This window comes from Gracilinanus agilis, chromosome 3, assembly GCF_016433145.1.
Source record: "Gracilinanus agilis isolate LMUSP501 chromosome 3, AgileGrace, whole genome shotgun sequence".
Classification (NCBI taxonomy): domain Eukaryota; kingdom Metazoa; phylum Chordata; class Mammalia; order Didelphimorphia; family Didelphidae; genus Gracilinanus; species Gracilinanus agilis.
This window is the reverse complement of record NC_058132.1, coordinates 187,642,343-187,669,962: the sequence shown is the minus strand read 5'-3', so window position 1 is coordinate 187,669,962 and position 27,620 is coordinate 187,642,343. Positions and strand designations below refer to the sequence as shown.

The 27,620-nt window shown below is 35.7% G+C and overlaps 1 protein-coding gene across 1 annotated transcript in view; it reads left to right on the top strand.

Moving 5' to 3' along the window:
• GUCY1A2 (guanylate cyclase 1 soluble subunit alpha 2) overlaps positions 1 to 27,620 on the top strand; it is a 340,934-nt gene that overhangs the window by 26,052 nt on the left and 287,262 nt on the right. Inside the window, exon 4 of the mRNA XM_044669013.1 lies at positions 18,638 to 19,356. Within this exon, the coding sequence (XP_044524948.1) occupies positions 18,638 to 19,356 (719 nt within the window). The remainder of the gene's footprint in view (positions 1 to 18,637; positions 19,357 to 27,620) is intronic.

Here is a 27,620-nt window from a genome sequence, read left to right as displayed (position 1 = left end):
GTGACTTGCCCAGGGTCACACAGCTGGGAAGTGGCTGAGGCCGGGTTTGAACCTAGGACCTCCTGTCTCTAGGCCTGACTCTCACTCCACTGAGCTACCCAGCTGCCCGTGTAAATAAACTTCTATAAAAGGCTTCCTGACTTGGGTCTATTTTAATTATAGAATCAGTCTAATTCTGATTGATTGCTCGCGACCACACCTTAAATATGTATCTAATTCCCCTCTTACAACCCTGACCTCTATCTGCCTGTTTCCTCCTCTGTAAAATGGGGATCATAATAACACTTACCTGTCAGAGTTGCTTTAAGAAAAATAAGATAATATTTGTAAAGTGCTTTTTGAACCTTAAAATGCTATGTAGGGAGCTGTTGGGTGGCTCCATGGATTGAGAGCCAGGCCTAGAGATGGGAGGTCCTGAATTCAAATCTGACCTCAGATACTTCCTGGCTGTATGACCCTGGGCAAGTTACTTGACTCCCATTGCTTAGCCCTCACCACTCTTCTGCCTTGGAACCAATACATAGTATTGATGCTAAGACAGGAGATAAAATAAAAAAAATGCTATGTAAATGCTATCTTTGTTATTTTCATTATTATTATAAATGCTAGTTGACTGACTATGCAGATGACTTCTAAGTATGAATATATAACCTCATTGTCTCCCTTAAGCTCCAGGTTCACATTTTCTATTACCTGTTGGATGTACCATCTAAATGACCTGTTGCATCTTTAAACTCAACAGATCCTCAATGAACTCAGCTTTCCCTCTCATTTTCCTTCTAACTTTCCTACTTCTGTCAATAGTTTCCCAATCACAGATGCTGGAAATGTCGAAGTGCCACTGTAACTCCTTGGTTCAACAGACATTCCCTTTAGAACCCCTTTCTCCCTTCTGCCCTCTCCTCCTCAGTTGGTTGCCAGATTTAGTCAGTTCTGCTGTTACATCATCATCTCTCCCACCTATCCCCTCTGGGCCATGGGCACTACTACCCTTCCCACTCCTCAGTTCAGTTCCTCATAATTTCATAGCCTGACTGTTAACACTAGCCTGCTCTCCTTGTGTCCAAATTTTTCTCCTTTCTAACACAACCTTCATACCATTGCCAGAATCATCTCCCTAGTGCATGCCACAGGGGGGGAAAATTCCTATAGGATTAAATGCACATTCACATATAAGGACATTCACAATCTACCATCAATGGACCTTTCTGATCTACTAGCCTTCTTTCACAGGATTTGCCTCACTAGAAATTATATTGTGGCCAAACCTGACTTCTAGTTTCCCCCAGTTTTCTTGTTTCTGGGCAGTCAGGCAGCAGCTTCTTTATCTAGAGTACCTCTTTTAGTATATAATGCACTAATCACTCTCTTTTCATATTCATCTTTGGAAGTCACTTTCTTCCTTCCAAGGAAGAACTGGCTCAAGTGCCTCTTCTTTCATGAATCTTTCTTAAACATCTCTTAAACATCTATACCAGTGATTCCCAAAGTGGGCGCTACCACCCCCTGGTGGGTGCTGCAGCAATCCAGGGGCTCGGTGATGGCCACAGGTGCATTTATCTTTCCTATTAATTGCTATTAAAATTTTTAAAAATTAATTTCCAGGGGGCTAAGTAAAATTTTTTCTGGAAATGGGGCGGTAGGCCAAAAAAGTTTGGGAACCACTGGATACCATAAACTAAAAGTAGTATCTCCCTCCTTAACATTTTCTTAGAATATCTCATCTGATCTTTTTTTCTTTCTTATAATCTACCAAAATATCATGCTTACCTAGATATTCTGGTCCCATCTTGGAGTAGAAAGGAAGAAGGAAAAGCAGGGACTTGGTGGGCTTCTTCTTTCTCTGTGCTTTTCTTTCATTTATCATTCTCTGCTGTGTGATTCTGGCCAAGTCACTTAACCACTCAGTTCTCTAGGAACTCTACATCATGAGAAGGTACTGATAGAATTTTTTCACTTGGTAATTTCCTAAGAAAATCACAATTTCAAGCTAAATCCCATATATTTGTCACTATACTTCAGCTTTACTCATTTGTCTTTTGATAAAATGATCTCCTTTGAAGAACCTTTAAATCATTCTTAATGCTTTTTCCTGAGATGTTCTTATATATTCCATCTAATAGCTGCAAATATTTATCCCTTATAAAACAAAACAAACACCAAAAAATTCTCATTCTTCTCAACACATCTGTCTGGAGCATCTTAGAAGAAGCACAAGAAGTCAAGGCAACTGAGCTTAGGATCATGCCATGAACTCATGAGCTTAAGGGGAAAGTCTCTGAGGTTGGCTCATTGACCCCTTTAGCTGCTTTGATTATTTTTTAAAAATGGTAACATTAGTTATTTTTGGTTTTCTCTGAATCACCCAGAAGATAGTTTGCCATTTCCTTGCTATGTGATAAGGCTGGCAACATGCCCCAAACCCATAACTATTTTGACCTTTCTTTTTTTTTGCCATATTCTAGGGCAAGCTCAAAGCAATTTGCCATGTGCTCTGTCATTTTCATTCTATTTCAGACACTACTACTTTGTGGGTTTCTTTAGTCTACTGGATGTGCATCTTTTCCCCTAGGAAATGAGTTTGCATTTTTCTGAAGTCCTTACACACAGACACACAGACACATACAGGCATGCACACACATATGTATATATACAGAATATATGTATATAGGGTTATAGGTTATAATTTCCTACCTTTAATTCTGGGTCTTTGTGTTATTTTTCTTTTAATTGCTCTTTGCCTGATCATCCTCCTTCTGGATTAGAAGTCATCTTAATTAAAATGCTGTTTACTTTAATCCTTTTGATAATTAATGAAATTTAAAAGTAAGATTAAGGGTAAATTCAGCCCCTCAGGCCCCACTCTAGAACAGTTGCTTTTGTCATTACTTTTTATTTCTGATCTTCCAGGTAATTTTCAGTGCTTTTGACAGCTTTCCTAGCCAAGTCAATTGAAATTAATTTGGCAAATATAATTTTATGAGTCATAATAAAAGTGTTACTCAAATCAAGGCACTTTGTATCTATTGAATGCTCTTCATTATCTCATCTAGTCATTCCTTTTTTAAAAACAGCAAAAAAATCTGTCACAATTTGTTTCTTCCAGCTCTTTGCACTTTTGTCCTTAATGTTCCCAAAGCCTGGGTTTCCTATGCTGGGAGCTGGTCCTCTGGAGTAATCTAGATGTTTTCTGTTCTTGTGACTGCCCTATTAGATTGTGAGCATAGTGAGGGCAAGTTTTGCCTCTTATTATATTCCCAGCATTTAGCACAGAGCCTGATACATAGTAGACACTTAATAAATGTTTATTGACTGATAGAGGTGATTTAAAAGGGACTGACAATTCCTATTTAGTGGCTAAGGCCCAGAGTCACTAATCTTTGATTTCCTGACTTTTCTTCCATGTTCCTAATGCTCTACAACTCAGTAGGTTTATAGAATTTTACAACTAAAAGGGGCTATAGAGATTCCTAGGATAATCATTCATTTTACAGCTGAAGAAATTGTAGCTCAGAGAGCTTAAGTGATTCGCTTAGGGCTTACTATAGTGACTTGGATATATATAGGCACTTAAGAAATAGTACTTAATGACTTGACTTTTGGATTTCATTTATCCAAGGTCACATAGTTAAAGTCATACTAATGGCTCTGGAGATGGACGACCTGAGTTTAAATCTTGCTTCTAATGCTTAATTCCTATGTGACCTTGAACTAATCATTTAAGCTCCCTTTCTTCATCTGTAAAATAAGAGGTTTGGGCTAGCCCTTCCAATTCTAGACCTATGAACTAGTGGCAAAGCCACAAGTAGAGCCCAGGACTCTTAATCTCGAGTCTGCTGTTCTCCATTAACCTCATATAGCTTTATAGTCTGAATTCTTCTTCACACATAAGAATGAGGATAGAATAGTGTCCAGAAACAGGATTTTTGTTTAAACTTTCTCCCACAGTTGAAAATTCATTCTATCTTTAAAGACCCTTATGGAATGATATTTTCCATCTTCTCTTGGTAAAATTTCTTTCCTTTAAGAACTTTAATTTTCAGCCAGTTCTATTTTGCATCTAACCTAAATCTTTCTTACTGATTTGTAAATAAATTTCCTTTTATTTTCTCCCCAGTGAAGATGAAAGATATCAATTATAGATTTTTAGGGAGCCCTTAAATAATCATTAAACTTCCTTTAGGGTTGCCTCATCTCTAGACTACAAATTATCAATTCCCCTATTGGGACCAATTTTCCTTTAATCTTGTTCAAGGCTCTTCTTTGAAGCTACTTCATTTGGGGAGATCAGCAATGAACTCTAGACTTTTATGAAATCTGCCTTGCCCTATGTGGACTGGGCATATTCCCCAAATTTCTACACACTGACCTCCTTCTTTAGCATTTGGAGATCTAGACTTTTTCATTTAAAAAAAATTGAATCTTTCCTTGAGGAGGCTTCAAAAGCAAAAAAAATAAAAAAAAAAACTCCAAATGAGAGATCCATCAGAAGCATGAAATTATCCCTCAATTCTTTTGCACCACCAGTTAATAGTAACAAATTACTTACTTCTATGTAAAAATACATTCTGTTTTATTCTCAGAAGATAATCATCTTACTTCTGGGGAGCTGATGCATACTGTCAAGAAGAAATAAATATTCCATACTTATGAAAGGTGCCATTAGACAAATGTTCCAAATTCAGTTTTGATGAAGAAAAAAATAACCACATTCAAAGTACAGAAACCTCCTTTTTCCTTAGCAAATTTAATATCTTTTCTGAAGCCTCAACTACTTTTCTGGGTGAATAGAGAGTGGTCAGAGTCTTGTTCCCCTTCCCTGACCCTTTACAAATGAGTTTTAAATATGACATTAAGAAATCTTTAGACCGATCATTTTGGCTTTCATTTGTGTGGTCAGATGGTGATGGGGATGGTTTGATGACTTTGTGAGTTGTGTGTGTATATTATGTATATATACATGCATACATACAATAAAGCACATATATACACATACACTATATGTACCTCTCTATAGGCAAATATATACATATGTGTATGTATATTTATATATACATATATATCTTTTAATGTTTATAAATCGCTGCAAATATATCACTTGAACTTCACAAAACCACAACCACTTTATAAAGTATGTACTAAAGGTAATAATTCTTTAAGATTTTAAAAAATTTACATGTCAATACAATTTTAATAATCATTTTCTGATCATTTAATATCAGTCACTTGATAATCCCTCCTATCCCCTATCACTTCCAACCCCCCATCCAGATGGCAGGTAATATGAAATAGGTTTTATATATATATATATATATATATATATATATATATATATATATATATATATGTATAATATATATATATGTTATCATCCAATACACATTTCTATGCTCATGTGAAAGAAGACATATCGCTTACAATGGAGAAAAATTCATGGAGGAAATAAAGGGAAGAAATATATGATTCCATCTGCATTCAGACTCTGTCAGTTCCTTCTATGGCACTGGATAGCCTTTTTCATCATGAGTCCCTTGGAGTTGTCCTGGATCCTTGCTTTGCTGATAATAGTTAAGCCATTCATAGTTGATCATTGTACATTATTGCCTTTACTGTGCACAGCATTCTTCTGGTTCTGTTCACTCCACTTTGTATCACTTCGTATAATTCTTTCCAGGATTTTGCATTATTGTCTTGTTCAGCATTTCTAATGGAACAATAATATTCCATTACAGCCATGTACCACGACTTGGTCAGCCATTCCCCATTTGATGGGCTTACATTCAGTTTCCAGTTCTTTACCACCACAAAAAAAGTGTTGCTACAATTAGGTTCTTTTTCTCTATCTTTGATCTCTTTGGGATATAGACTTAGTAGTGGTATTGCTGGGTAAAAGGGTATGCGCTGTTTTATGGTCCCTTGGGCATGGTCCCAAACTTCCCTCCAGAATGTCGTATAAGTTCACAGCTCCACCAACAGTGTATTAGTGTCTAGACTTTACCACGTTCCTTCCAACATTTATCATTTTCCTTTTTTGTCATAAAAAAGGTATTAATTTCTCCATTTTACAGTTGAGTTCAGAGAGGTCTGGTGACTTCTTTGAAGTCAAAGCTAGTGTCAGAAAAATTCTTTAAACTTACTTCTTTCTGAGTTCAGGTGCAGGTCTCTATTCTCCCTACCCAAGTTTACTGCCTCTTTCACAACTCATGTCCCAGAATTTTAAATGGAGAATAATGCAAGAAAATCAGCCGTTTTAAAAGTCATCTTTCAGGTGAATATTCATTGATTTTTTTTTTGTTTTTCCTTTTCTGGGGAAATAGAATTTGCTTAAATAATTTGACCTCTCATGTCCTGGGATGGTGGGGTTCAGAACAACCCCACAGTTATTCATTGGTCTTTTTATTTGGTCAATATTTATAATCATGGAACAGAAAGTATTTCCATGGGTTTTCCTGCTACTTGTTTTACTATAGAAATTGTGATATCAGTTTTCCAGGCTTTCAAAGTCTCCTTACTCTGTCATTAACCAAAAGAAAACCAACAAAGGAACACTTTCTAACCTAGAGAAAAGTGTAGTGATGAACAGTTTGGTCCTGATGTAGAGAAGAAATAATGAAAGGGGAAAACTGTAGCTCTTCATACGCTTAGCATAGTACAAGCCACTTGGGGATTTTACAGAGGTCACATTGAGAGGTGGTCCAGCTTGGGACTCAGCTGCTAGTTGGTTTTTCACTAAAAATGTTTCTCTTTACCACCAAATGTTGCATTGTTCATTCCATCCTCTTATCTTATGAATCGTGAACCTCTGCACTCCTCTCTTCACCTCTTCTTCAATTTTCCCACTTCTTGCTGTTTTTGAATTATCACTACTTCTGTTGGCTATTTCTCACCTCTTGACAACCTTGTCCTCCCTACTTCATTAGCATATCTCAAAAGACCACAAAGTAAAGAAGGGAAAAGGGTGGCTAAATATGTCACATTAAAATGCATTTTTCAACACTCACCATTATATCTTGCATTATACTCTTTTATGCTTAGGATTCTTTCAGTGAATGGAAGGAATCTGTCTTATTGCAGAACCTCATTAATTCAGGCCCATTAATTTGAAATTCATAATAATTGGGATTCATGCTGTGATTAAATTTATCTTTGTTCAATCTATATGAAAATGTTTGTAAGCAAAACAATGCTCAGCTAATTCTCAAATGGTTCTGTGTTCTTCCCAGTGTGGTTTCTGAAAGGCTAATCCAATGGAACACAAACTTGGATTCTACCATGCTGGAAAAACTTCTATTCTAGTTTGGGCAAAAGGCTTTTTAAGGACTGGCTTTGCTAAGGAAAAAGAGGATCATTACAAGTAATCTGGTCATTTGGGGATAAATTCTTTGGCAAACCATGGAACCAAAAATATATATAGCTCTTAATCTTATATAAAAAAGATGTAAAGATAACTAATGAAGTCAAAGCCTCTGTATAAAAATGACCATTTGGGAGAATTTGTAGACGATAATAAGTAAAGTCAAATGTAGCTATGCACTTTCTTATACATATAAAATTGTGTTCAATATAGAAGAGTCAATTCTATCGTTACATGTGATATGAGGGATACAAATGGCATTTCAAAATGTCATCATTTTGCAACTGCAGAGATAATCTTCCCAAACTCTAATCACTCGAGTTTCATACTGAAATAGATTTCCTTATTCAGAACCTCTTATGAAAGTTCATCATAGATAACATCATGTATAAACAATTGTAGGGGAAATGTTTAGAACACTCAAGAAATGAAGAATTTTTTAAACATTGAGAGTGTCTGAGTTGGTTCCTTTCATATTAAAGTTCATAATGATTCCTTAGTGGAGGAACTTCCTCCATCTGTGTACACAGCAACCCTTCAGTAATTTAATAGAAAATCTCTAAAAGTTGTTGTGTACTCAGACCCATGGTGACCTTGCGCAAATGACTTCATTGTTCCATGACTCAGTTTCTTCATCTTGTAAAATAAGTATGTTGAACTCAATAACCTTAAAGGTCTCTTGTAGCTCTGGTTCTATGATCTTATGAGCTAGGACAGTCAAGGATGAGTAAGATTTCCATTTTGCCTGCATGAAAATTTCTCTTGGAGAACTTGAATCCAGAGGTCTGCCAATCACTTTCAATCCTGGTGTTCTATTGCTTTATCAGCCTCTGTTTGAAACTTAGATACCTTTTCCAAATTGGCTGTAAACGATTAGACAAGAATAGCAATGGGTTGTATAGATCTGGGTGCGCTCTCCTCCTTGTTTTGCATCCTTCTGCTTTGGCTCCACAGTTTCTAATTTCCAACTTTGATTAAAGGCACAATTACCCAGAACAATAGCCTGCTCATGTTCTTTAGCTCGCGGAGGGCATAGCTTTTGTTTGGGGATTATACTTCAAAAACTAAAATTTAAAAAAAAGGAAAGCTTTTTGTTCAAGAGCTCACAGGAACATCAGAATCCTTTTAGCAGGGAAAGCCAGCAAAGGAAAAAGATTGGAGTCCCTGTTCCCTTGAAGCATAATGAAGGAACTGAGGCATATAATTTTCCTCCTCCCTCAATTTTAAAAGGTTATGATTTCCATTAGCTCTCACCTTTGTTGCCCTGAGCCCCACTTCCAGGATGTGTCCCTGTGTGGCAATTACAAATAACACAGTGTGTGAATGTCAGATGCATTTCAGAACTGTCACAAAGAGAAAAAGCTACTTTGCTCCCTATGTTGGTTTTGACTTTGCTGTTGAATTACATATAACCTCCATGTGTGAAGGTGGTGTCATAACAACAGTGTACTTTTGGTCCCATGGATGAGAGTTGAGGGCTCTCATTTGTCTCCCTATAATTGGTTGGCATCAAGACAAAGGATGTTGGGAGGACAGATGTGCATTTCTATAAATGTAACCACTTATTGGTCCTAAGAGAGTCTGCTCAATGATACATTTGGTGCATTTGACCAATCAAGAGCCAAACCTTCTGACCGTATCGACCAAGAGTCAGTAGGCTGTACAGTGAATGACCTGGTCTTTCATCTCTCCTGGGAGTGATAGGGAGTATATTCCTCAGGAAAGAAACTTTTCCAGCTATTTTTTGACAAATTCACCAGAGTAAAACAAAAAGATGCACCAGTGCAGTGGTCAGAAATCAATATGATAAGAATGTATACAGAGATTCAAATTAATTTAACAAGCATGCATTAAGTACCATGCACTGTGACAGAGGCTAACTTTAAAGAATCAGTGGATTTTTTAATGGCTACATTCATCAATTCAGTAACTTTCTAAGCCAAAGCAGTCTTCCCTGACCCTCATAACCCATGTATTGTAGACCTCTATTATAGGGATTTTTTTAGTCTTTTTTCTTTTTTTAAACTCTTACCTTCTGCCTTAGAATCAATACTGTGTATTTGGTTCCAAAGAAAAAGAGTGGTAAGGGCTAGGCAATGGGAGTTAAGTGACTTGCCCAGGGTCACATAGCTGGGAAGTGTGTGAGGGCAAATTTGAACCCAGGACCTCCCTTCTCTAAATCTGGTTCTCAATCCACTTAGCCTTCTTTTATCACATACTTCTTTGGAAACTCAACAAAGCCATGCCCTTCTCAGAATGCTTTTAAATGCGTAAAATTAAATGCATTCGTTTACATAGAGAATTAATTATATTGAAATTTATCAAAATACTTAAAGTAGTTTTCAAAGACAAGTTCATAGTTCTCAGTATAAGAACTTTTGCTTTAATAGAATATAAACTCTTTGAGGTCAGGGACTATCTTTCCCTTTGTAGTTGTATCCTTAACATTGACACTTAGTAAGCACTTAAAACTTCGTTAATTCTTCATTTGCTTTATCCTTTTGTGGTCATATTGCATTTAGGGTATCATGTTCAGTCCTGGGTACCACCTTTTAAGAGGGCCATCGATAAGTTTGAGAGTATCTGGAGGATGCTGAACAAAACAGGGAATTGTCTTCATTCCATGAGAAGATTCTTTGCTAGAATTAGAGACCTTTAGCCTGAAAACAGAAGAATTAGTGTGAACATATAGTTATCTTCAAACATTGAAAAGGCCATCATGTAATGGTATTTCAAATTAGAAGATTTCAAAAGTGTTTCTTTCTTTTTCTTAAAGTAAAAATAGGTGAACGAGAAGACATCAGCAACTACCAACTCTTATGGCTGGCTTCTCACCTCTAAAACATCTTAGAAAGTGGTCTATTTATGAATCAAATATATCTTTAATGGAACCATGAGAAGGTGACAGGAAAGCTTTCTTTTACAGCAGACCGTCTTCACATTTGTACAAGTAACTAAGGTATAGAGAATACAGAAATCACACTGTTTGTTGATTTTTAAAAATCTTTATCATGGAATAATAAAATGCTGCTTTAAAGAATTTCAAGCAAGTTCTATTATAATAATACATGGTTTCATGACAGATATAACAATAGAGATAACTTTGAGAGCATACTGAGTATTAACATGAAACTAAATTGTTCACTACAGTAAAGTTTTATCTCCTCAACTGCAATATTTTCTCATTAATACTATCTGGCTAGAGGGGCAGCTAGGTGGCTCAGTGAACTGAGAGTGAGATCTAAAGAAGGAAGGTTCTGGGTTCAAATTTGAACTGACACTTCCTAACTGTATGATACTAGGCAAGTCACTTTTTGCCTAGCCTTTATTGCTTTTCTGTCTCGGAACCAATACTTTGTACTAATTCTAAGACTGAAGGTAAGAATTTTAAGAATACTATATGGCTACAAATAATGCAAACAATGATCTTAGAAGAATCAAAATTATGACTGATCTGAGGTATAATGGAAAGATTAGCGAGAGGTTTAAATTGGCTATGCCATATTTTCAGCAATAGCTCATGTGTGGAATTTGGCAAGGACCAATATCTTTTTGCTTCAGCTAAATGTAAAAAATCAGTTTTTAAAATTTGTGGTTCTGTACAACTGTTGATGAAGATGAGGTCTTCTTTGACTTTCCAAAACTCTTGGCTTTTCACTTTTGCCCTTTCATAGATATTCATGTAGATGTCTTATCTCCTGGACTAAATTGAAAACTCAATGATGATAGTCACCATTCTTCTTCATATTCCTTATGGCACCTAAACATGACTATTTATAAAAAGTACTCAATAAATGCTTGATAAGTATGTGAAGCAAAGTGATAGTACAATAGTTCATCCTAACAAAGAAGACTTGAAATCATAGAAAAATAACAGAGCTAGAATGGTCCTTAGAAACCCTCTAGCTTTGGGGTCAGCAACCTATGGCCTGTGAGCTGTATTTTGCTGACCCCTGAGCTAGCCAAGTTTCATTTGAAAGAGAAATAAAAAGGGATCTACAGAAATTAAATGGTCTGCCCAAGGTTATATACTGTGAGGCTTTGGTAGGGAGAGGGCTTTAATAATTATGTTCGTTCTTCTTTTTTATTATTTGGAAGAACTGCTTTTTAAAAAGTTCTGTTGAATCCAAATAACCAGCTTTTGTAAAATTTATTTTTCTTAGGTTTGTTTGATCGACCATCATATTTATTTAGGCAATGGAAAATGAGTACATATGTATGTTTCCCACTCACTTTAGAAACTTGCCTTCCTTCTGTTATAAAGAAAATTTTCATTCATTGCTTTCCTTACATATGCTTATTAAAAATATCCAATGTTATAACATACTGTTTTAATTCAGTCTACAACAAAGGAGGGTTCTCCCCCTCCAGCGTTTATTAGTATTTATATGGATTATATTTTAAAATGTCAATTTATTTTAAGAGGCTTGTTATCCTTTAATCCTACCATTCCTGCTTTGATTATTAAATGACTGTTCCTTTAGCCTATTCTGCTAGATTGGGACACAGAGATCATTTTTACTCATTGAAAGAGACCTTATTTCTGGACTTTACATTTTGTTACTTGTTTTAGGAGGAATAAATCAAACTAGGGATAAGCTGTTGCTCTTTTGGGATCAGTGCCCTCTCTTCTCTAGTCATCAGAGCAGAAAATGTATGGGTTTGGGGAACAAAGTTCTTTTATTTCCGTTTTGTTCTCATCTAGTATATTCAGCACAAATAAACACTTGAAAAATTCCTTAATTATAGATAGAGCTAGCAGAAAGTGATAAAAAAGGTCTAGACCAGCAAAACATAAGACTTTAAAGATCTTGGAGAAAATTTTAAAATTATCCCAATTCCTTGTACCAGCTTTGCCACTAATTTGCTCTATGAACTTGGATAAACCCTACTCTCTCTAAGTCCTACTTTCCTCATTTATATAAATAAGGGTTTTGGACTAAATTCCCTCAAAGGTCTTTTTCAAGTTCAATTACTTTTTGAGTGTTTGAACTACTAGATAATTTTGCCATTAAGTTTGAAAAGAATGTAGTTTGTGATAAATCTCCTTTGGAGGAAGATTTTTGCAGAAGCAAGAAGGCCCTGATTTCAAAAATCTTCATTGTATCCAGAATATCATACACAAGGAACCAAAAATAAAACAGTTTGTATTGAATATGTTCAGTATATTAGAAGGAATAACGTGTAATCAGAAATCTAGAGCATATATTAAGCATTTACCATGTTTCAGGCATTGTGCTAAGAACTGGAGACACAAAGGAAGAAAAGAAGAAAGTCTATTCCCTCAAGAACTTACATTTTAATAGAGGAAGATAAAACATAAAAAAGGAGCAGGAAAGGGGAGCAACCAGGAGAGGAGTGAGGGAAAAGGGAAGGAGACAATGTCACTTTTGTGGAGATCCATTGGATTGGAGAATGAACCAAAAGTGAAGAGAGCAGGGTGGCTGTGGCTTCTCAGATAAGAGGGTTCCAGGCAGAAACTCACACCTCCTCAAGCAGGCCTCATGATGGAGTCATTCTCGAGGACACAGGGCAGCCAGTGTGGAAGTAGAGCAGACTATAGAGTGAGAAAGAAGGGACAGGGATATTCAGTGTGATTTTTAACCCATAAACTTCACTTAAAGGGAGCAAGCTATTGTAAGCTCTCATATCACTGGAATCCAACTTCTGAATCATCAGCTTGTTTCTAAATATGCTATCTTGGTATCAAAAGTGTTTGGATTCAAGTGGCAACTCTTCCAAATTCTCACGATATCGCTGAGCCTTAATTTCTCTATAAAATAGGGATAATTCTAACACTACTTTCCTTATACTATTTCGTAAGACTTAAATGACACAATGGCTATAAAATTCTTTGTTATTATAGAGAATGCAGCTAGGTGGTGGCAGTAGAAAAAGTACCCAGGGGGAAGCTGGGTAGCTCAGTGGATTGAGAGATGGGAGGTCTTAGGTTTAAATCTGACCTCAGACACTTCCCAGCTGTGTGACCCTGGGCAAGTCACTTGACCCCCATTGCCTACCCTTAACACTCTTCAGCCTAGGAACCAATTCACAGAAGTTAAGGGTTTAAATTTAAATTTTAAATTTAATTTTTTTAAAATTTTATTTAAATTAAATTTAAATTTTTAAATTTAATAAAATTTAAAAAAAGAAAAAGCACCCATTCTGGAATCAAGAAGAACTGAGTTCAAATCCAGCCTCAGATACTTCTGAGCTGTGTGACCCTGGGCAAGTCACTTCACCCTATTTGCATCACTTTCCTCATCTGTAAATAAGCTGGAAAAGGAAATGTCAGACTACTACAGTATCTTTGCCAAGAAACCTGCAGAAAAGGTCCGTAAGAGTCAGTCAGACATGACTGAAACAACTGAAAAACAATAACAAAAACTATAGAGCATTATATAAAAGGTTAACTATTGTCTTTTATGACAGTTCAAAGAATTATTTGGTTAATAGAGACATTCCTCTTGCCAGGAAGAATATTTTTCTCCAAAAGCATGTTCATTTCCTTTTAAAATAATAAAAAAGTCTTTACAAGGATGATTTTTGAATGTGATCATTATTGATCCAAAGCTCTCAGACATCAAATTCATTCTTCATGAGCAGTGATTCAACAAGTCTTTATTGAGGGCCTGCCTCAAGGAACATCTATCTGTTTCTTAACAAAGGTGTCAGCAGTCTGAGAGGAGGAACACCTATTTACTTATCTTTATAGTAGTAGATATTCAGGAAACGTTCCTGCCTGAGGGTCACCACATCATCTACTGCATCTATCAAAGGGTCATAATGGCCTCTTATGTTTTAGAACTAGAAGGGATGTTAGAGGCAATTGTAGACAACCCCTTCATTTGACAGATGGGTAAACTGAGACAGATATGTGGTAAGTGATTTACTTGCCCAGAGTTACATAGTTAGTCCAATATTTGAGGCAGGGTTTGAATCCAGGTTCTCTGATTCTAAATCTAGTTTCCTATATATCTTGTCTTACTATTATTCCTTTAGAAATGCCACAAAAGGACCTCAATTAATGGCAGTCATGATGATTTTAGAAAAGGTATTATTTTAGCCCCTACATATGGCTCTGTGCAACTGAATGGAGCAATGCTATATCTTTTATAGCTAAGATTCATAATCATTTCCCCAAATCGTTAAATTTAATATAATTAAAAATATAACTCCAAGAAGAGTAGGTTTCAAACTGCAAGACAGCTTAAATATCATCTCATCCAACCCCCATTTTACAGTTGAGAAAGCCAAAACCCACAAAGGTTAAGGGATTTGTCAAGGGAAGTAAGTAGCAACAGAATCTGGATAGAATTAAAGGCCTTTGAATTCACATTTAGTATTCTTTCTACTATAATATATTGCTTTTGCAATTCTAAATGAGGGCAGGGTCATAGGACTGTATTTTTTGAGATAGAAGGGACCTTAGAGGCCATTTAGTTCAACCATCTTATTTTATAGATGAGGAACCTCAGTCATTCAGTAAGTCAATGAATATGTAAGTAACTATGATGTGCCAAGGCATGTGCTAAGCAGTGTAGCTACAAAAAGAGACAAATGGCAATCTTTGCTCTCAAAGAGCTAACATCTAATGGGGAGAAAATAATGCAGCTATGTACAAAAAAAGATTATATATATATATGTATATATATATACATATATATATATACACAGTCTGAATTGGAGAAAATCAAGGCACTAGGATTAAGGAAGATTGAGAAAATTGCTTCCTGGAGAAGATGGGATTTTAACAGTGATTTGAAGGAATCCAGGGAAGCCAGGGGAAGAGATGGGACAGAAGAGCATTCCGGGTATGGGGATAGCCAGGGAAAATACCCAGAATCAGGAGATAGAGTGTATTTTCTGTAGAACAGCAAGGAGACTAGTGTCACTGGATTGCAAAACATGGAGGATATGTAAGGGGTAAGAAGAATGGAAAAGTATATAGGTGGAGTAAATTATAAAGAACTTTGGATGCCAAACAGAGGATTTTTCATTTGATCCTAGAGGCAATAGAATGCCACTGGAATTGATTGACTAGAGGGATGACAGGTCAAATTTCTGGAAGATAAATTTGACAGCTAAGTGCAAGATAGATTTCAATAATGAACACAATTTAGTTTTTCCTCTAGTGATTTGGAAGATATTTCATCATCTTGAAGAACCTCAGGGTCATCTTTTTAGTCTTAATTTCCATTATATTGTTGAGCCCAGATATGACTTATTAGTATAATAGAAATTTCCTCTTAAGGAAATTTAGGTTTATCAGCTTCTATTACATAACCTCTTACAGGTGGTTATTTTATTTACTTGATTATGTTTTGAACTTCTGCCGTAAGTACCCTTCATTACCATTATATTAGTAAGTTTTATTCAGTTAATATGGTGACACTTAGTACTTTGCAAAATACAGGTTAGAAATAGTTCTTCATTTCTCTTTTACACCAAGAAACAAGAAGTCCTTTGAAAATACACCCTATGTAACTCCAGAGGCCAATAAGTAATGAAATACCTTTCATAGTATTTCAGATTCAAGTGGAACTGTTGGTTGGGGATAGTGGCAGGGTGGAACATAATATTTTCCCAGGGGCAGCTATGTGGCAAGGTGGATAGAGTTCAAATCTGGCCTCAGACATTTACAAGCTTTGTGATCCTGGGCAAGTCATTTAACCTATCAGTTTCCTCATCTGTATAATGAGCTGGAGAAGGAAATGACAAACCACATCAGTATTTTTGCCAAGAAACCTCAAATGGGGTTGCTGAGAGTTGGGCATGATCGAAACATCTGAACAACAATAGCAACAATATTTTTTCAAGAGCATGATTTTAATCTTGAAGAAATTCATATAGCAAATGCTCAAAAGGAAACTGCCCCTTAGGGAACATTAATTTATTTGGTTTGTGGTATACATTGCTAACAATGACATATTGATCTGCAATTGAACTCAGTTAATTTAATAATTCAGATTTCTACTAACTGATGACCTCAGCATTGCAGTGGTCAACACCTGCTTTCTCTCTCCCTTCCTGCACCAGACAGCTGAACTGATAACAAGCCCAGAAGCTACTGAAATTACTGACAAAGCAATTTCAATATTGATTAAATAAAATGGCCAAGAGATGAACAAGTTGTGATAATATATGTATCTTAATAGATGGCTTTCCCAAATTGCTTTGGAAATCAAAGCACTCAAGCCAAAAAGAAAAAAAAAACTTTGTTCTCAAGTAACTCCTTTCCATAGACATTTTCTATTTTATTTCACAATTTATTTTATGCCCTTTCTGGTCACCCACCTCTTACTCTTTTTCTCCATAATTTTGAGTTTCCATATTAGGGTTTTCCTAAGAAACATAAGAGAATCAGTCTACATTTTAACTGTGAAATACATACCATATATTTAGATTGAAAAGTAAGAGTGAAGTGGATAAAACTGAGATGTACATTTTTTGTTTGCTTGCTTGTTTTGACAACAATAATGATAATCCTTCAGGAAAGAAAAAGACCACTAGAGGAATCAAGTAAGGAGGGCAAAGGTAAACATTAGATCAAATGGCTGAAACAAAATTTGTGGCTGACTAGACCCGCGAACTGAAATCAACTCGGGCTTAAAATTGAGGAAAGTCATAGAATTAGAGTTGGGAATGCTCTGAGAAGCCATCTCTCTAACTCCCTCATTTTAATGTTGAGAAACTTGAGGCTCAAGGAGGTGATGTGATTTACCTAAGTTCACAAAGAGTAGATATTAGAGGCAGGTCTTGAATCTAGCTTTCCTGGGCCTAGAGTCAATACTCTTTTCACTTTACTACATAGATAATTTATTAACCTCTTTGGCAGTTACAAAGAGATAACAGATAGAATATTATATTGGAATGAGGGATGGATTTAGAGTAAAAATTAAATGAAATTTATAAAAAGCATTTATGTATACTAAAATATTTATAGGACCACTTTTTTGTGGTAGCAAAGAGTCAGAAACAAGGGAGAAAGTCATTGATCGGGCAATTAATAAACATTGGTACATAATGGAATATTACTGGGCTAAAAGAAATTATGAATGTTTTGAATACAGGGAAGCATGGAAAAATCTATGTGAACTGATATAGAGGAAAGTAAACAAAGCCAAGAAAGAGACACAATGACTACAACAATGTAAACAGAAAGAGCAACTGCAAAAAAAACGGAGTGAATATTTAAGATTAAAAAGAACAAGTGTAGTGTAACAGAAGAGCTATGAGAAGACACTCTAATCCTAGCTCTCTGGAGAGATGAGAGGTCATCCACAAATGATTCATTGAACATAGTTTCAGACTTTTTTGATATATTGATCAGTTATACTATTTTCCCTCTTAATTTCTTTTTATTTTGTCTCTAAAAATATTACCTGTTATATGGGATAGTTCTCTGGGATAGGGAAAGGAGGGATGATGGGGGAAAGTTAAGGGGATACAAAAAATGTCAGCAATAATTTATAATAAATAACATTTAAAAAACTAAATTAATTCAACCAGCATAAATTAGCAACTCTATGCCCAACACTATGCTAGGTGCTGAGGATAAAAAGAAAAAAATGCAAAGTTCCTGTTTTTAGGAAACTTGCACTCTATTTACTGGAAGATCTTACATTTTAATCTATTCAGTAGAATGCAGAAGCCCTAAATGTTTTATTACCAGATCATCCATCTACTCAACATAGTAAATGACTTCATTTCTCTGTTTCTCAGTTGAAAAATGAAAGGGTAAGATTAGATTAAAGAATCATCAATTTAGAAGCTTAACAATACTAGATCTATAACACAGAAGCTATTGAGTTCAATGAAGAAAACGAGGAAAAAAGAAATTAAGTGGTTTTCCCAGAGTCAAATAAGAGTCTAATAGCTAATAAGTATTTCATCAGAATTTGAATGCAGATCTTCCTTATTTAAAGTTCAGTGCCTTGCTCACTATACCATATTGCCTCTGAAAGAGTTCTATATCCTTCTACTTCTGTGACCTCCCTTGAACATATACGACTGTGGCATCTTATTTGTAAGTAACAAAAATTCTAGCATAATACATTTCCTACAGAGGGTAACAATGATCTGAATTTGCTTAGATTTCCCGGGTTCAGAGTTTTAAAAAATCCTTCATATGCCAGGAGTCTATGCAAATCTAGGACATTGTTAACTCCTTTAGGAAAGACATTAAAATAGGAGCATGGAACTAAAAAATGAAGGCAAAGGAAATGGCCATAGTGACTTTTTTGACAGTTATGTTAACATCTGCTCTCCATTTGCTTTTAGGTTTGAAGTTTGAGGAAATGCAAGAAAAGTTTGGGGAGGAATTCTTCAATATCTGCTTTGATGAGAATGAGAGAGTCCTTCGGGCGGTAGGCGGCACCTTGCAGGATTTCTTTAATGGCTTCGATGCTTTGCTGGAACATATTAGAACTTCATTTGGACGACAGGCCACTCTGGAATCTCCATCTTTCCTATGCAAAGAGCTTCCTGAAGGTACTCTCATGCTCCATTACTTTCATCCTCACCACACTGTGGGATTTGCAATGCCTGGAATGATAAAGGCTGCAGGAAAGAAGATCTATAGGCTGGATTTGGAGGTAGAACAAGTGACCAATGAGAAACTGTGCTTGGATGGGTCAAACCCTGGGAACTGCAGCTGCCTCACATTTGTCATTAAGGAATGTGAAAATACAAACATCACAAAAAACCTTCCACCTGGAACATCCCAAACTCCTGCTGACCTCCGAATCAGCATCAACACGTTCTGTAGAGCTTTCCCCTTCCACCTGATGTTCGATGCCAGCATGCTGGTTCTGCAGCTAGGGGAAGGGCTTAGGAAGCAGCTCCGATGTGATGCTCACAAGGCTCTGAAGTTTGAGGACTGCTTTGACATAGTTTCCCCAAAGATCAATGCCACCTTCGAAAGGGTCCTGCTGAGGTTGTCCACTCCATTTTTGATTCGTACCAAACCAGAGGCTTCTGGTTCTGAAAATAAAGACAAGGTAAGCAGAGGGGCAGATTTTAGATGGGCTGTGAGTACTGAGAGATAATTGTTTTAGTGAATTATATGATGACTTTACTTGGAATTATTGAGGGGAAAAAATAACTCAAGTGCTATTCAGAAAATCACTGGTCCCTGGATGTATGTGAAAACATTTGGCTCTACTCCCAGCCAAATTGTATCATGTCTCCCTGATGCATTTAGTTCAATTTATGAAACAAGAAGATGCTTAATAATGACAGCCATAACAGGAGCAGCAATCAAAGCACTCATTTGGTTTTCTAATTTTCATAAGGTCTACTGCAAGAAACTCATTGATTAAAGGCAAACCTCATGACAAATCTGTTGAGCCTTCCGAAAAAATTACATGGGATTTGGTTGTGGTCTCTTTATTGATTATGTTCCCCCTTCCCCACTCTTATAGGAAAAAAATCCAACCATTGTATGTTAGGTAAATTTCTGTTTTCTCAATACAACAATATCTTAAATTTAATATTCCAGCTAGATTTCATTTTGGAATTAGGGAAAATAAGTCTTTGGATGTATTCATCTTGTAAAGTACTTTTTCTTAAGGCAATAAAATCATAAGGAAGTAAAATGCTTTTGTGTCACTTTTAGGCAAAAATATTTTTTCAAAATAGATAATAGTTATATTTTAATAAACCATTGAATATAGATTCAAAGCTCTTTCAAAGAACTTTTAGATGAATTCTCTTCCTCCTTCCCCACCACTTCTTCCTCTGAGTTGGTAAGTAATTTCATATAGTTTTTACATGTGAAGTTATGTAAAACATTTTCCCATATTAATCCTTTTGTGGAAGAAGAATCTAACCAAAAAAAATTAAGAAAACATGAAACAAGTTTGCTTTAGTCTGGATTCAGACTATCGTTTTTTTCACTGGGAACAGATGACATTTTTTATGAGGTCTTTGGTATTGTTTTGGATCATTTTATTATTGAAAATAGTTGTTATTCATAGTTCTTCATTGTACAGTACTCCTGTCACTGTGCACAATGCTCTTCTGGTTCTGCTTCTTTCATTCAGTTTCAGTTCATGTGAGTCTTTCCAGGTTTTTCTGAGCTCCTCCAGCTCATCATTTCTTACAGCACAATAATATTCTGTTACAGTCACATACTGTAATTTATTCAACCATTTCCTAATTGATGGATATCCTCTCATTTTCTATTTCTTTGCCCCCACAAAAAGAGTTGCTTTAAATATTTTTGTACATATAAGTCCTTTCTTTGGGATACAAATTTAGTAATGGTATTGCTGGGTCAAAGGGTATGTACTGTTCCATAATCCTTTGGCCATAGGTCTAAATTGCTCTTCAGAATGATTGAATCAGTTCACAACTCTCCCAACAGTCGATTAGTGTCTAAATTTTTTCCATACCTTCATTTTTTGTCATTTTCTTTTTCTGTCATAATAGCCAATCTGATAGGTGTGGAGTAAGTAGTACCTTAGAGTTGTTTTAATTTACATTTATTTAATTATTAGTGATTTAGTGGATTTTTGCATGATTATAGAAAGTTTTTATTACTTTGAGAACTGCTTGTTCATATCCTTTGACTATTTGTCAATTGGTATTTTTATATATTTGACTCATTTCTCTATATTTTTGGAGACATGAGGACTTTATTAAAGACATTTGTAAAAAGAAATCACTATTATGACTATTACTGTGTATTACATTCCATCTCATTTTATCCTGTTTAGTTTCCCACAATTTGCCATTTTTTCTATAGGCCCCAATCTCTCCACTTATTTCCTTCCCCTCCTTCTTTTCTGCAGAGTAAGAGAGATTTTAATTGATTATATGTTTTTCCCTCATTGAGCCAAGTTGGATGAGAATGAGATTCACTTGCTCCCTTCCCCATCTCCCCATCTTCCCTTCACTATAAAAGCCCTTTCATGCCTCTTTTTGGGGCAATAATTTACCCTATTCTATTTTTCCTTTCTCCCTCCTCTCAATGCATTCCTTTTTCCTTTACCTTAATTTTTTATAGCATCCTGTCATATTCAACTCACAGTATTCCCCTCTGTCTATGTATACACTTTCTAACTGCCCTAATAATGATTAAGTTCTTGTAAGTTACAAGAATCATCTTCCTATGTAGGGATATACATAGTTTAACCTTATTGAATGCCTTACTTTCTCTTTCCTATTTACTTTTTTTATACTCGAGAGTCAAATTTTCAGCTCTAGTCTTTTCATCAGGAATGTTTGAAAGTCCTTTATTTCATTCAATATCCATTTTTCCCCCCTCAAAGATTATGCTCAGTTTTGTTGGGTTTGTAATTCTTTGTTGAAGTCCTAGTTTCTTTGCCCTGTGGTCATTTAGCATAGAAGCTGCTAAATCTTGTGTTATCTTGACTGTGGCTCCATGACATTTGAATTGTTTCTTTTTGGCTACTTGTAATATTTTCTCCTTGACCTGGGAGTCCTAGAATTTGACTATAATATTCCTGGGAGTTGTCCTTTTGGGATCTTGTTCAAGAATCAGTGGATTATTTCTATTTCTATATTGCTCTCTGGTTTTAGATCATGAAGGCAGTTTTCCTTGATAATTTCTTGAAATTTAAGCTCCTTTTTTGATCATGACTTTCACAGAGTCCAATAATTCTTAGATTATTCTCTTGGATTTATTTTCCAAGTGAGTTGTCAAAAGAATGAAAAATAGAAGAAAATGTGAAATATATCATTGGAAAAAACCAGCTTGACTCATTTCTTATGATTTTCAGGTATCACTCTCATTTCTTTTCCCAATTTTCTTCTGCTGCTCTTATATGACTTTTAAAATCCTTTTTGAGATCCTTCATTAATTATTTTTGAGCTTAAGAGTAATTTGAAGTCTTCCTTATCACCAAAATAACTTTTCATGTTGAATTTCTTTTGTTGTTTTTGTTTGTTTATTTTCCAGGCTTTTTCTTTTCTTATAACCTAACAAACTATTAAATTTGAACTGTGTAACTATGGTTAAGGGGACACTGTTCCACTCTTCAGGTATCTTTGTGCAACTGCCTTCAGAGCTGGTTTTGGGATCCATCTGCTTTCTTCTAAGATGGTATGATATAAGGAAAGGTATGTTAATACTCTCCTGATCTGTGCTCTGGTCTGTGAATAGCTACAAGCATTCTTTTTCCTCTTGGAGCTGTGACCAGGGTCCCCTCCTCCTCTGTGGCCACAAGCTCTAGTGTGTGCTAGTGCTTCTCCTCACCCTGAGTTCATGTCCTTGAACTGTTACCAGGATCTGCCTATGGGCAATGCAAAGAGTCTTGCACTCAAAGCCAGCAAAAAGACCCTTATAATCACCTTCTGAGCAGTTGTTAGCCTCCCCCAACCCCCACCCCTTCCCATCTGTGGCTGAGAGCTCCAGATACCTTTTGCTGTTTATTCAGCTGCCCCCAAGTTCTATTATTGCAATAAGGCCTACCTTGGCACGCTGCTCTGCTCTCTCCATTTCCATCATGGTACAATAGATCTTTCTTGATGGCCTTCTAAGTTGTTTTGGGCTGAAAAATTATTTCGCCACATCTTTTTCTGGGTTGTGCTACTTCAAAATTGTTTTGAGGCATTATGCCATAGTTTTTTTGCATAGTAATTTGTAGAGATCAGGTGGGTCTGTGTACCTACTTTGCCTGCTCTGCCCCCTCAGATACAGTTTTAAAAAATGATCATTATGCTATCTGGAAGTCCTTTTGGAATGGGATCTCTTTTTAGAGATGATATATGGGGATATATCCTGATAGTAATTTGTAAAGTAAGATCTTCCTGAAATACTTTTTAGTCCTGGTCAAAGTAGAGGTTATTTGCAGAAGTTCAATATTAAACCATGGATGTTTGAAATGAAATTTAATGTTAGCATTTATATAATTGAAATTAACATTCAAAAATTGTGTCTGGGCCAAAATGTTTTATTACTAGGGCTCCACACTATATATGTTTTATCAATGTAAGAAAAAGGAGTAATTTAACTTAAATTATATTTTCACATTCTACACATATATCATTCATTTTAAAATTTTTCATAAGATAAAATAGTTGTAATATAATTACAATGAAAATTTCAAAGATCCCTTCCAGTTCTATTTATGAAGAGTATTTTCTCATTGATAAGATGCAGAGCAAAGCCATTTTATTTTAAACATCAAAGTGGTGTTTTCAAAATAAAGCAACTTACAAGATTCCTAGCCAATTTGTGATAGAATGAAATGAACAAATTAAACTCCTTTACCCTCTGACATATGCCAATAATCACTCAGAGAGTATGCTTGGATAGATCATCCTTGAAATTTGGAGAGCCATGGTCTGTAACTAAACTTGTAGATATAGAAAGGTATTTTATGAATCTCAATTCAGTAACAATTTAGATTTCTGATTTCTGAGCCTCCTAAATCTGAATTCATAGCTCTTTAAATAGAGTAAAATAGAGGCAAAATAGACAATAAGATACTAAAGAGATCCTAAGGAAATTTGATGACCCATTTCATTCTCCTTCTCCTATTTTCTCCTATTTGTCTTATAGAGCTGTTGAGTTTTCTTAATAGATATCTTAGTTTGGTTGGTAAAAGTTGGAGTGGAGGGGTAGCTGGATGACTCAATGATTTGAGATCCAGGCCTAGAGATGGGAGGTCCTGGGTTCAAATCTGGCCTCAGACATTTCCCAGCTGTGTGATCCTGGGCAAGTCACTTAACCCCCATTGCCTAGCCCTTACCATTCTTCTGTCTTAGAACCAATATATAGTATTGATTCTAAGTCGGAAGTTAAGGGTTTAGAAAAAAAGTTGGAGTGATTGTCCTCCATGTTTTATCACCATACACATGATGTTCTCTCTAAAGACCTGAGGGTGTGTAATCCTTTAGTTTTCAGTGATGATTTTAATGTGAATTTACATCATTCTTAGCAGTAAAAATGACCCATTTCTTCCCCTTTGCTAAAAAAGTCATTTGTTAGTTATGCAGCCACATAACAGTGAAACTGACTTTAGTTTTCATTTCTATATGCTTGAGTTCTCTTTGAGTTAATATTAATATTATTTTGCTGTACCTATGGTTCCTTAGGTATAGGGAGCTCCTAAGAAGGAATTCCCTGTATTAAAATTGATCAACATCTTCTCTGCAACTTAAACATTTTCCTACATGCTTAAAATGTACCTTTCACTATGCTAAAAATGGCAGCAATGCTCTTTGACTCTACAAAGAAAGACAAAATGCCTTCAAGGAGCTCCCATTTTAATAGAGAAGACTAGCCACAGCAGTTGGATCACAGATAAGATATAAGAAGTCTGTAAATACAGGAATGGGTCACTTTATGAAGAATTTTATATTGTATATTGTTTTAATGTTTTGGTTGAAGGTTCACTCCAATGCCCTTTTATAACTTCCTTGCTTCCCTTATCTTTATTCTTCTCCATAGAAAAATGGTCGAACTGCATTCAGGGTCAGAAATGAAGATTAACTGAATCAGATTGAAGGGCAGGTAGTGAGAAGAGCTCATGCATTTTTTTATCTTTTTGGCAAATCCTCAAGTGGAGTTACTTAGTTGTAAGGGGTCATGACGAATTCTGCAGGGAATACGTCATGACTATAGGGGAGAATTATAGATATGATAAAAATGACACATTTCTTCTTTTTATAATGTTCAAGAGGTCCTGCCTTCCAATAATGGAGAGCATTTTTTTATCCTACATTATAAATCACTACTCAAGGTTCATCTAGTACTATCAAAGTACCTATCACTTTTCATATAAGACATTTCCCAGCTTCTAGAGCCCTTCCTCTGCAAAGATTTCATTTTCTGTGTATTTTATATATGCTTAGGAATAGGTAGGTGGTACAGTGGATAGAGTACCAAGCCTGGAGTCAGGAATATGAGTTCAAATTCAGCCATAATCATTTATTAGCTATCAACCTGGGCATATCACTTAATTTCTATTTGCCTCAGTTTCCTCATATGTAAAATGGGAATAATGCACTATCTCCCAGGGTTGTTGTGAAGATGAATTGAGATAACAATTATAAAGGGATTAGGACAGTATCTGGCATATAGTCAGTACTGTATAAATGTTAGCTATTATAGGTAGTATTATTGTTCATATATCTACATCTGTATCTGTATGTATCATTCTGTATCTGTTTCTGTATTTGTATCTGTGTCTGTCTATCTGTGTCTATCTGTGTCTATCTGTACATACTGTCTCCTCGAGAGCAGAGACTATTTCTTTTCTCTTTGTATTACCAGAACCAGATACAGTACTTGACCCAAAGTAGGCATGTAACAAATGCTTTTAATGATCAATGATTGGTATCTGGGATTTGTGACTATTTCACTACCTGATTCTTCTTCCCTTCTGCTTCCCTATAATATCCCTGAAAATTCCAGGGAAATTTCAGATCTACCCAATAAAATCCTGAAAAGAGTGTGTCAATGATTCTTATTTAAAATTAGAGAGCATATAGATTCCAATGACTATACCTGTTATCATATATTCTTGAGAAGCTCTGAGTGACCTTGAAGTGGTTTTATCTCATCATATTTTGAGTTGGCACTATAAGACCTTATAATATCTTCTCAAATGCTCAAACTTTTGGAAAATCCATTAAAAATATTCTGTGCCCTACTAGTAGCTTTTGTGTTTGCTTATTTGAATGTATTGTGCCTGTGATATCTAAAATGATCTGATGAGACTCGGTTAATAGCAACCAGAAGCTGTAATAGGTTTTGAGAAGCAGTAGATGTCATGGCCGATTCTTCCTTCTTTACTTTTTAGCCGTATGAATGGAAGTGCTTCAGAGAACTTTAACAATGTTGTGGAATCAACCCAGCAGTTCAAACACAGTATTCCTAAGACAGAATAATATCATTTTCAGTCATGACTTCTTCTGGTCTCAATGATAGAGCTAGCAGAAAAATATAGGAAGAATGAAAAAGAAAAAAGAAAAGTACAACTCCTAGCAAAATCTCTGCCTTTTGTTCTCTTATTTGAAAGCTATTGAAGTTGTTGGAAAATAATTCTGAAGGCTCAAAATAGGTACTGACCTTTGATTTTCTTTGGTCATGTTAGATCCTAGATCAGTCTTCTTCTCTTGTGAGGGATTTAAAAATACACAAATCATTTTCAGAAGTCATGACTGGAAAGTTGTGAATACTTATATTAATCTCAGTGTGCTAGAATGGATCTACTTAAAGGCAAAATCCAGTTGTCTCTCTGTTCTTCAAATGCAACTCATTTTAATTATGAAAATTCTATTTGTTTTTCCTTATAATTAAAGAAAAGAGTGGACCTCTTTTTTCTCTGTTCATTCTCTTTAAGGCTTATTGATTGTTTAATGGGTAAGGAGTTATGACAATAATAGAAAATCTGTGATCATATTCCCCAACACAGACTCCCTCCAAAAGAAATAATTTATAGCAAAAATATTATTGGGTATCCATGATGGAATGGTGTTGGTGTGGTAAATAAGGTTGTTCAGTTGCTTCTAATTGCATACCCTTCCTACATTATTACTCATTTATTAACAAGATGGGATCTTTCAATATAAATGTTTTTTTCTGAACTCTAGGAAGTTGGATCAAAGAATTTGTAATTTTTCATATCATTTCTAGCTCTAAGCCCCAAGCCAGAAACAGTACACTGGGAAAATATCTCATTGCTAATTCTATTTTTCTTTTTGGTGAAGCTTTCCCATCAGCTGTCTTCACCCAACTGCATTCCAGACTTCAAGATTAGCAATTTCTCTAGTTAACATTGTTTATAAAGACGAAGAAAAACATTTACAACAAAGAAAAGACTTTTCTCAGTCTCAGAGAGAAAGGATTTTAGGTTTCTATTAGAGACCCAAAGGGGGAAAAGGCCAGACAGAATTTCCCTACTGTGATCTGTTTTCTGGCGGATTTCAATGATACCACAAACTGTCTCCAAACTTCTCACAACAGTAGGCCCACACAGCTTCACTTTGGAGTGCAGGCCCAATGCCTTCTGTCTTCTACTTGTGCTCCTCCTCTCCCAGCTTAATGAAGTTTCTTGTGGCCTTTCCTGCTACAGATTTGGGCACCTTTTACACATCTCGTCAGAAGCTCCTCTCTGAATCTGACTTCTTAGACTAATGGAACAGACTTGGAACTTTTAGAGGATTGGAGGAGTGGGAGATTAGCCTATGCTTTGTTGCCAATCATCATCCTGTTTAACATTCATTTTTGAATTTATTTAAGAGACTTATTTTTTAAACACTTTATAAAGATCCCTAGAGGTTGTTAACT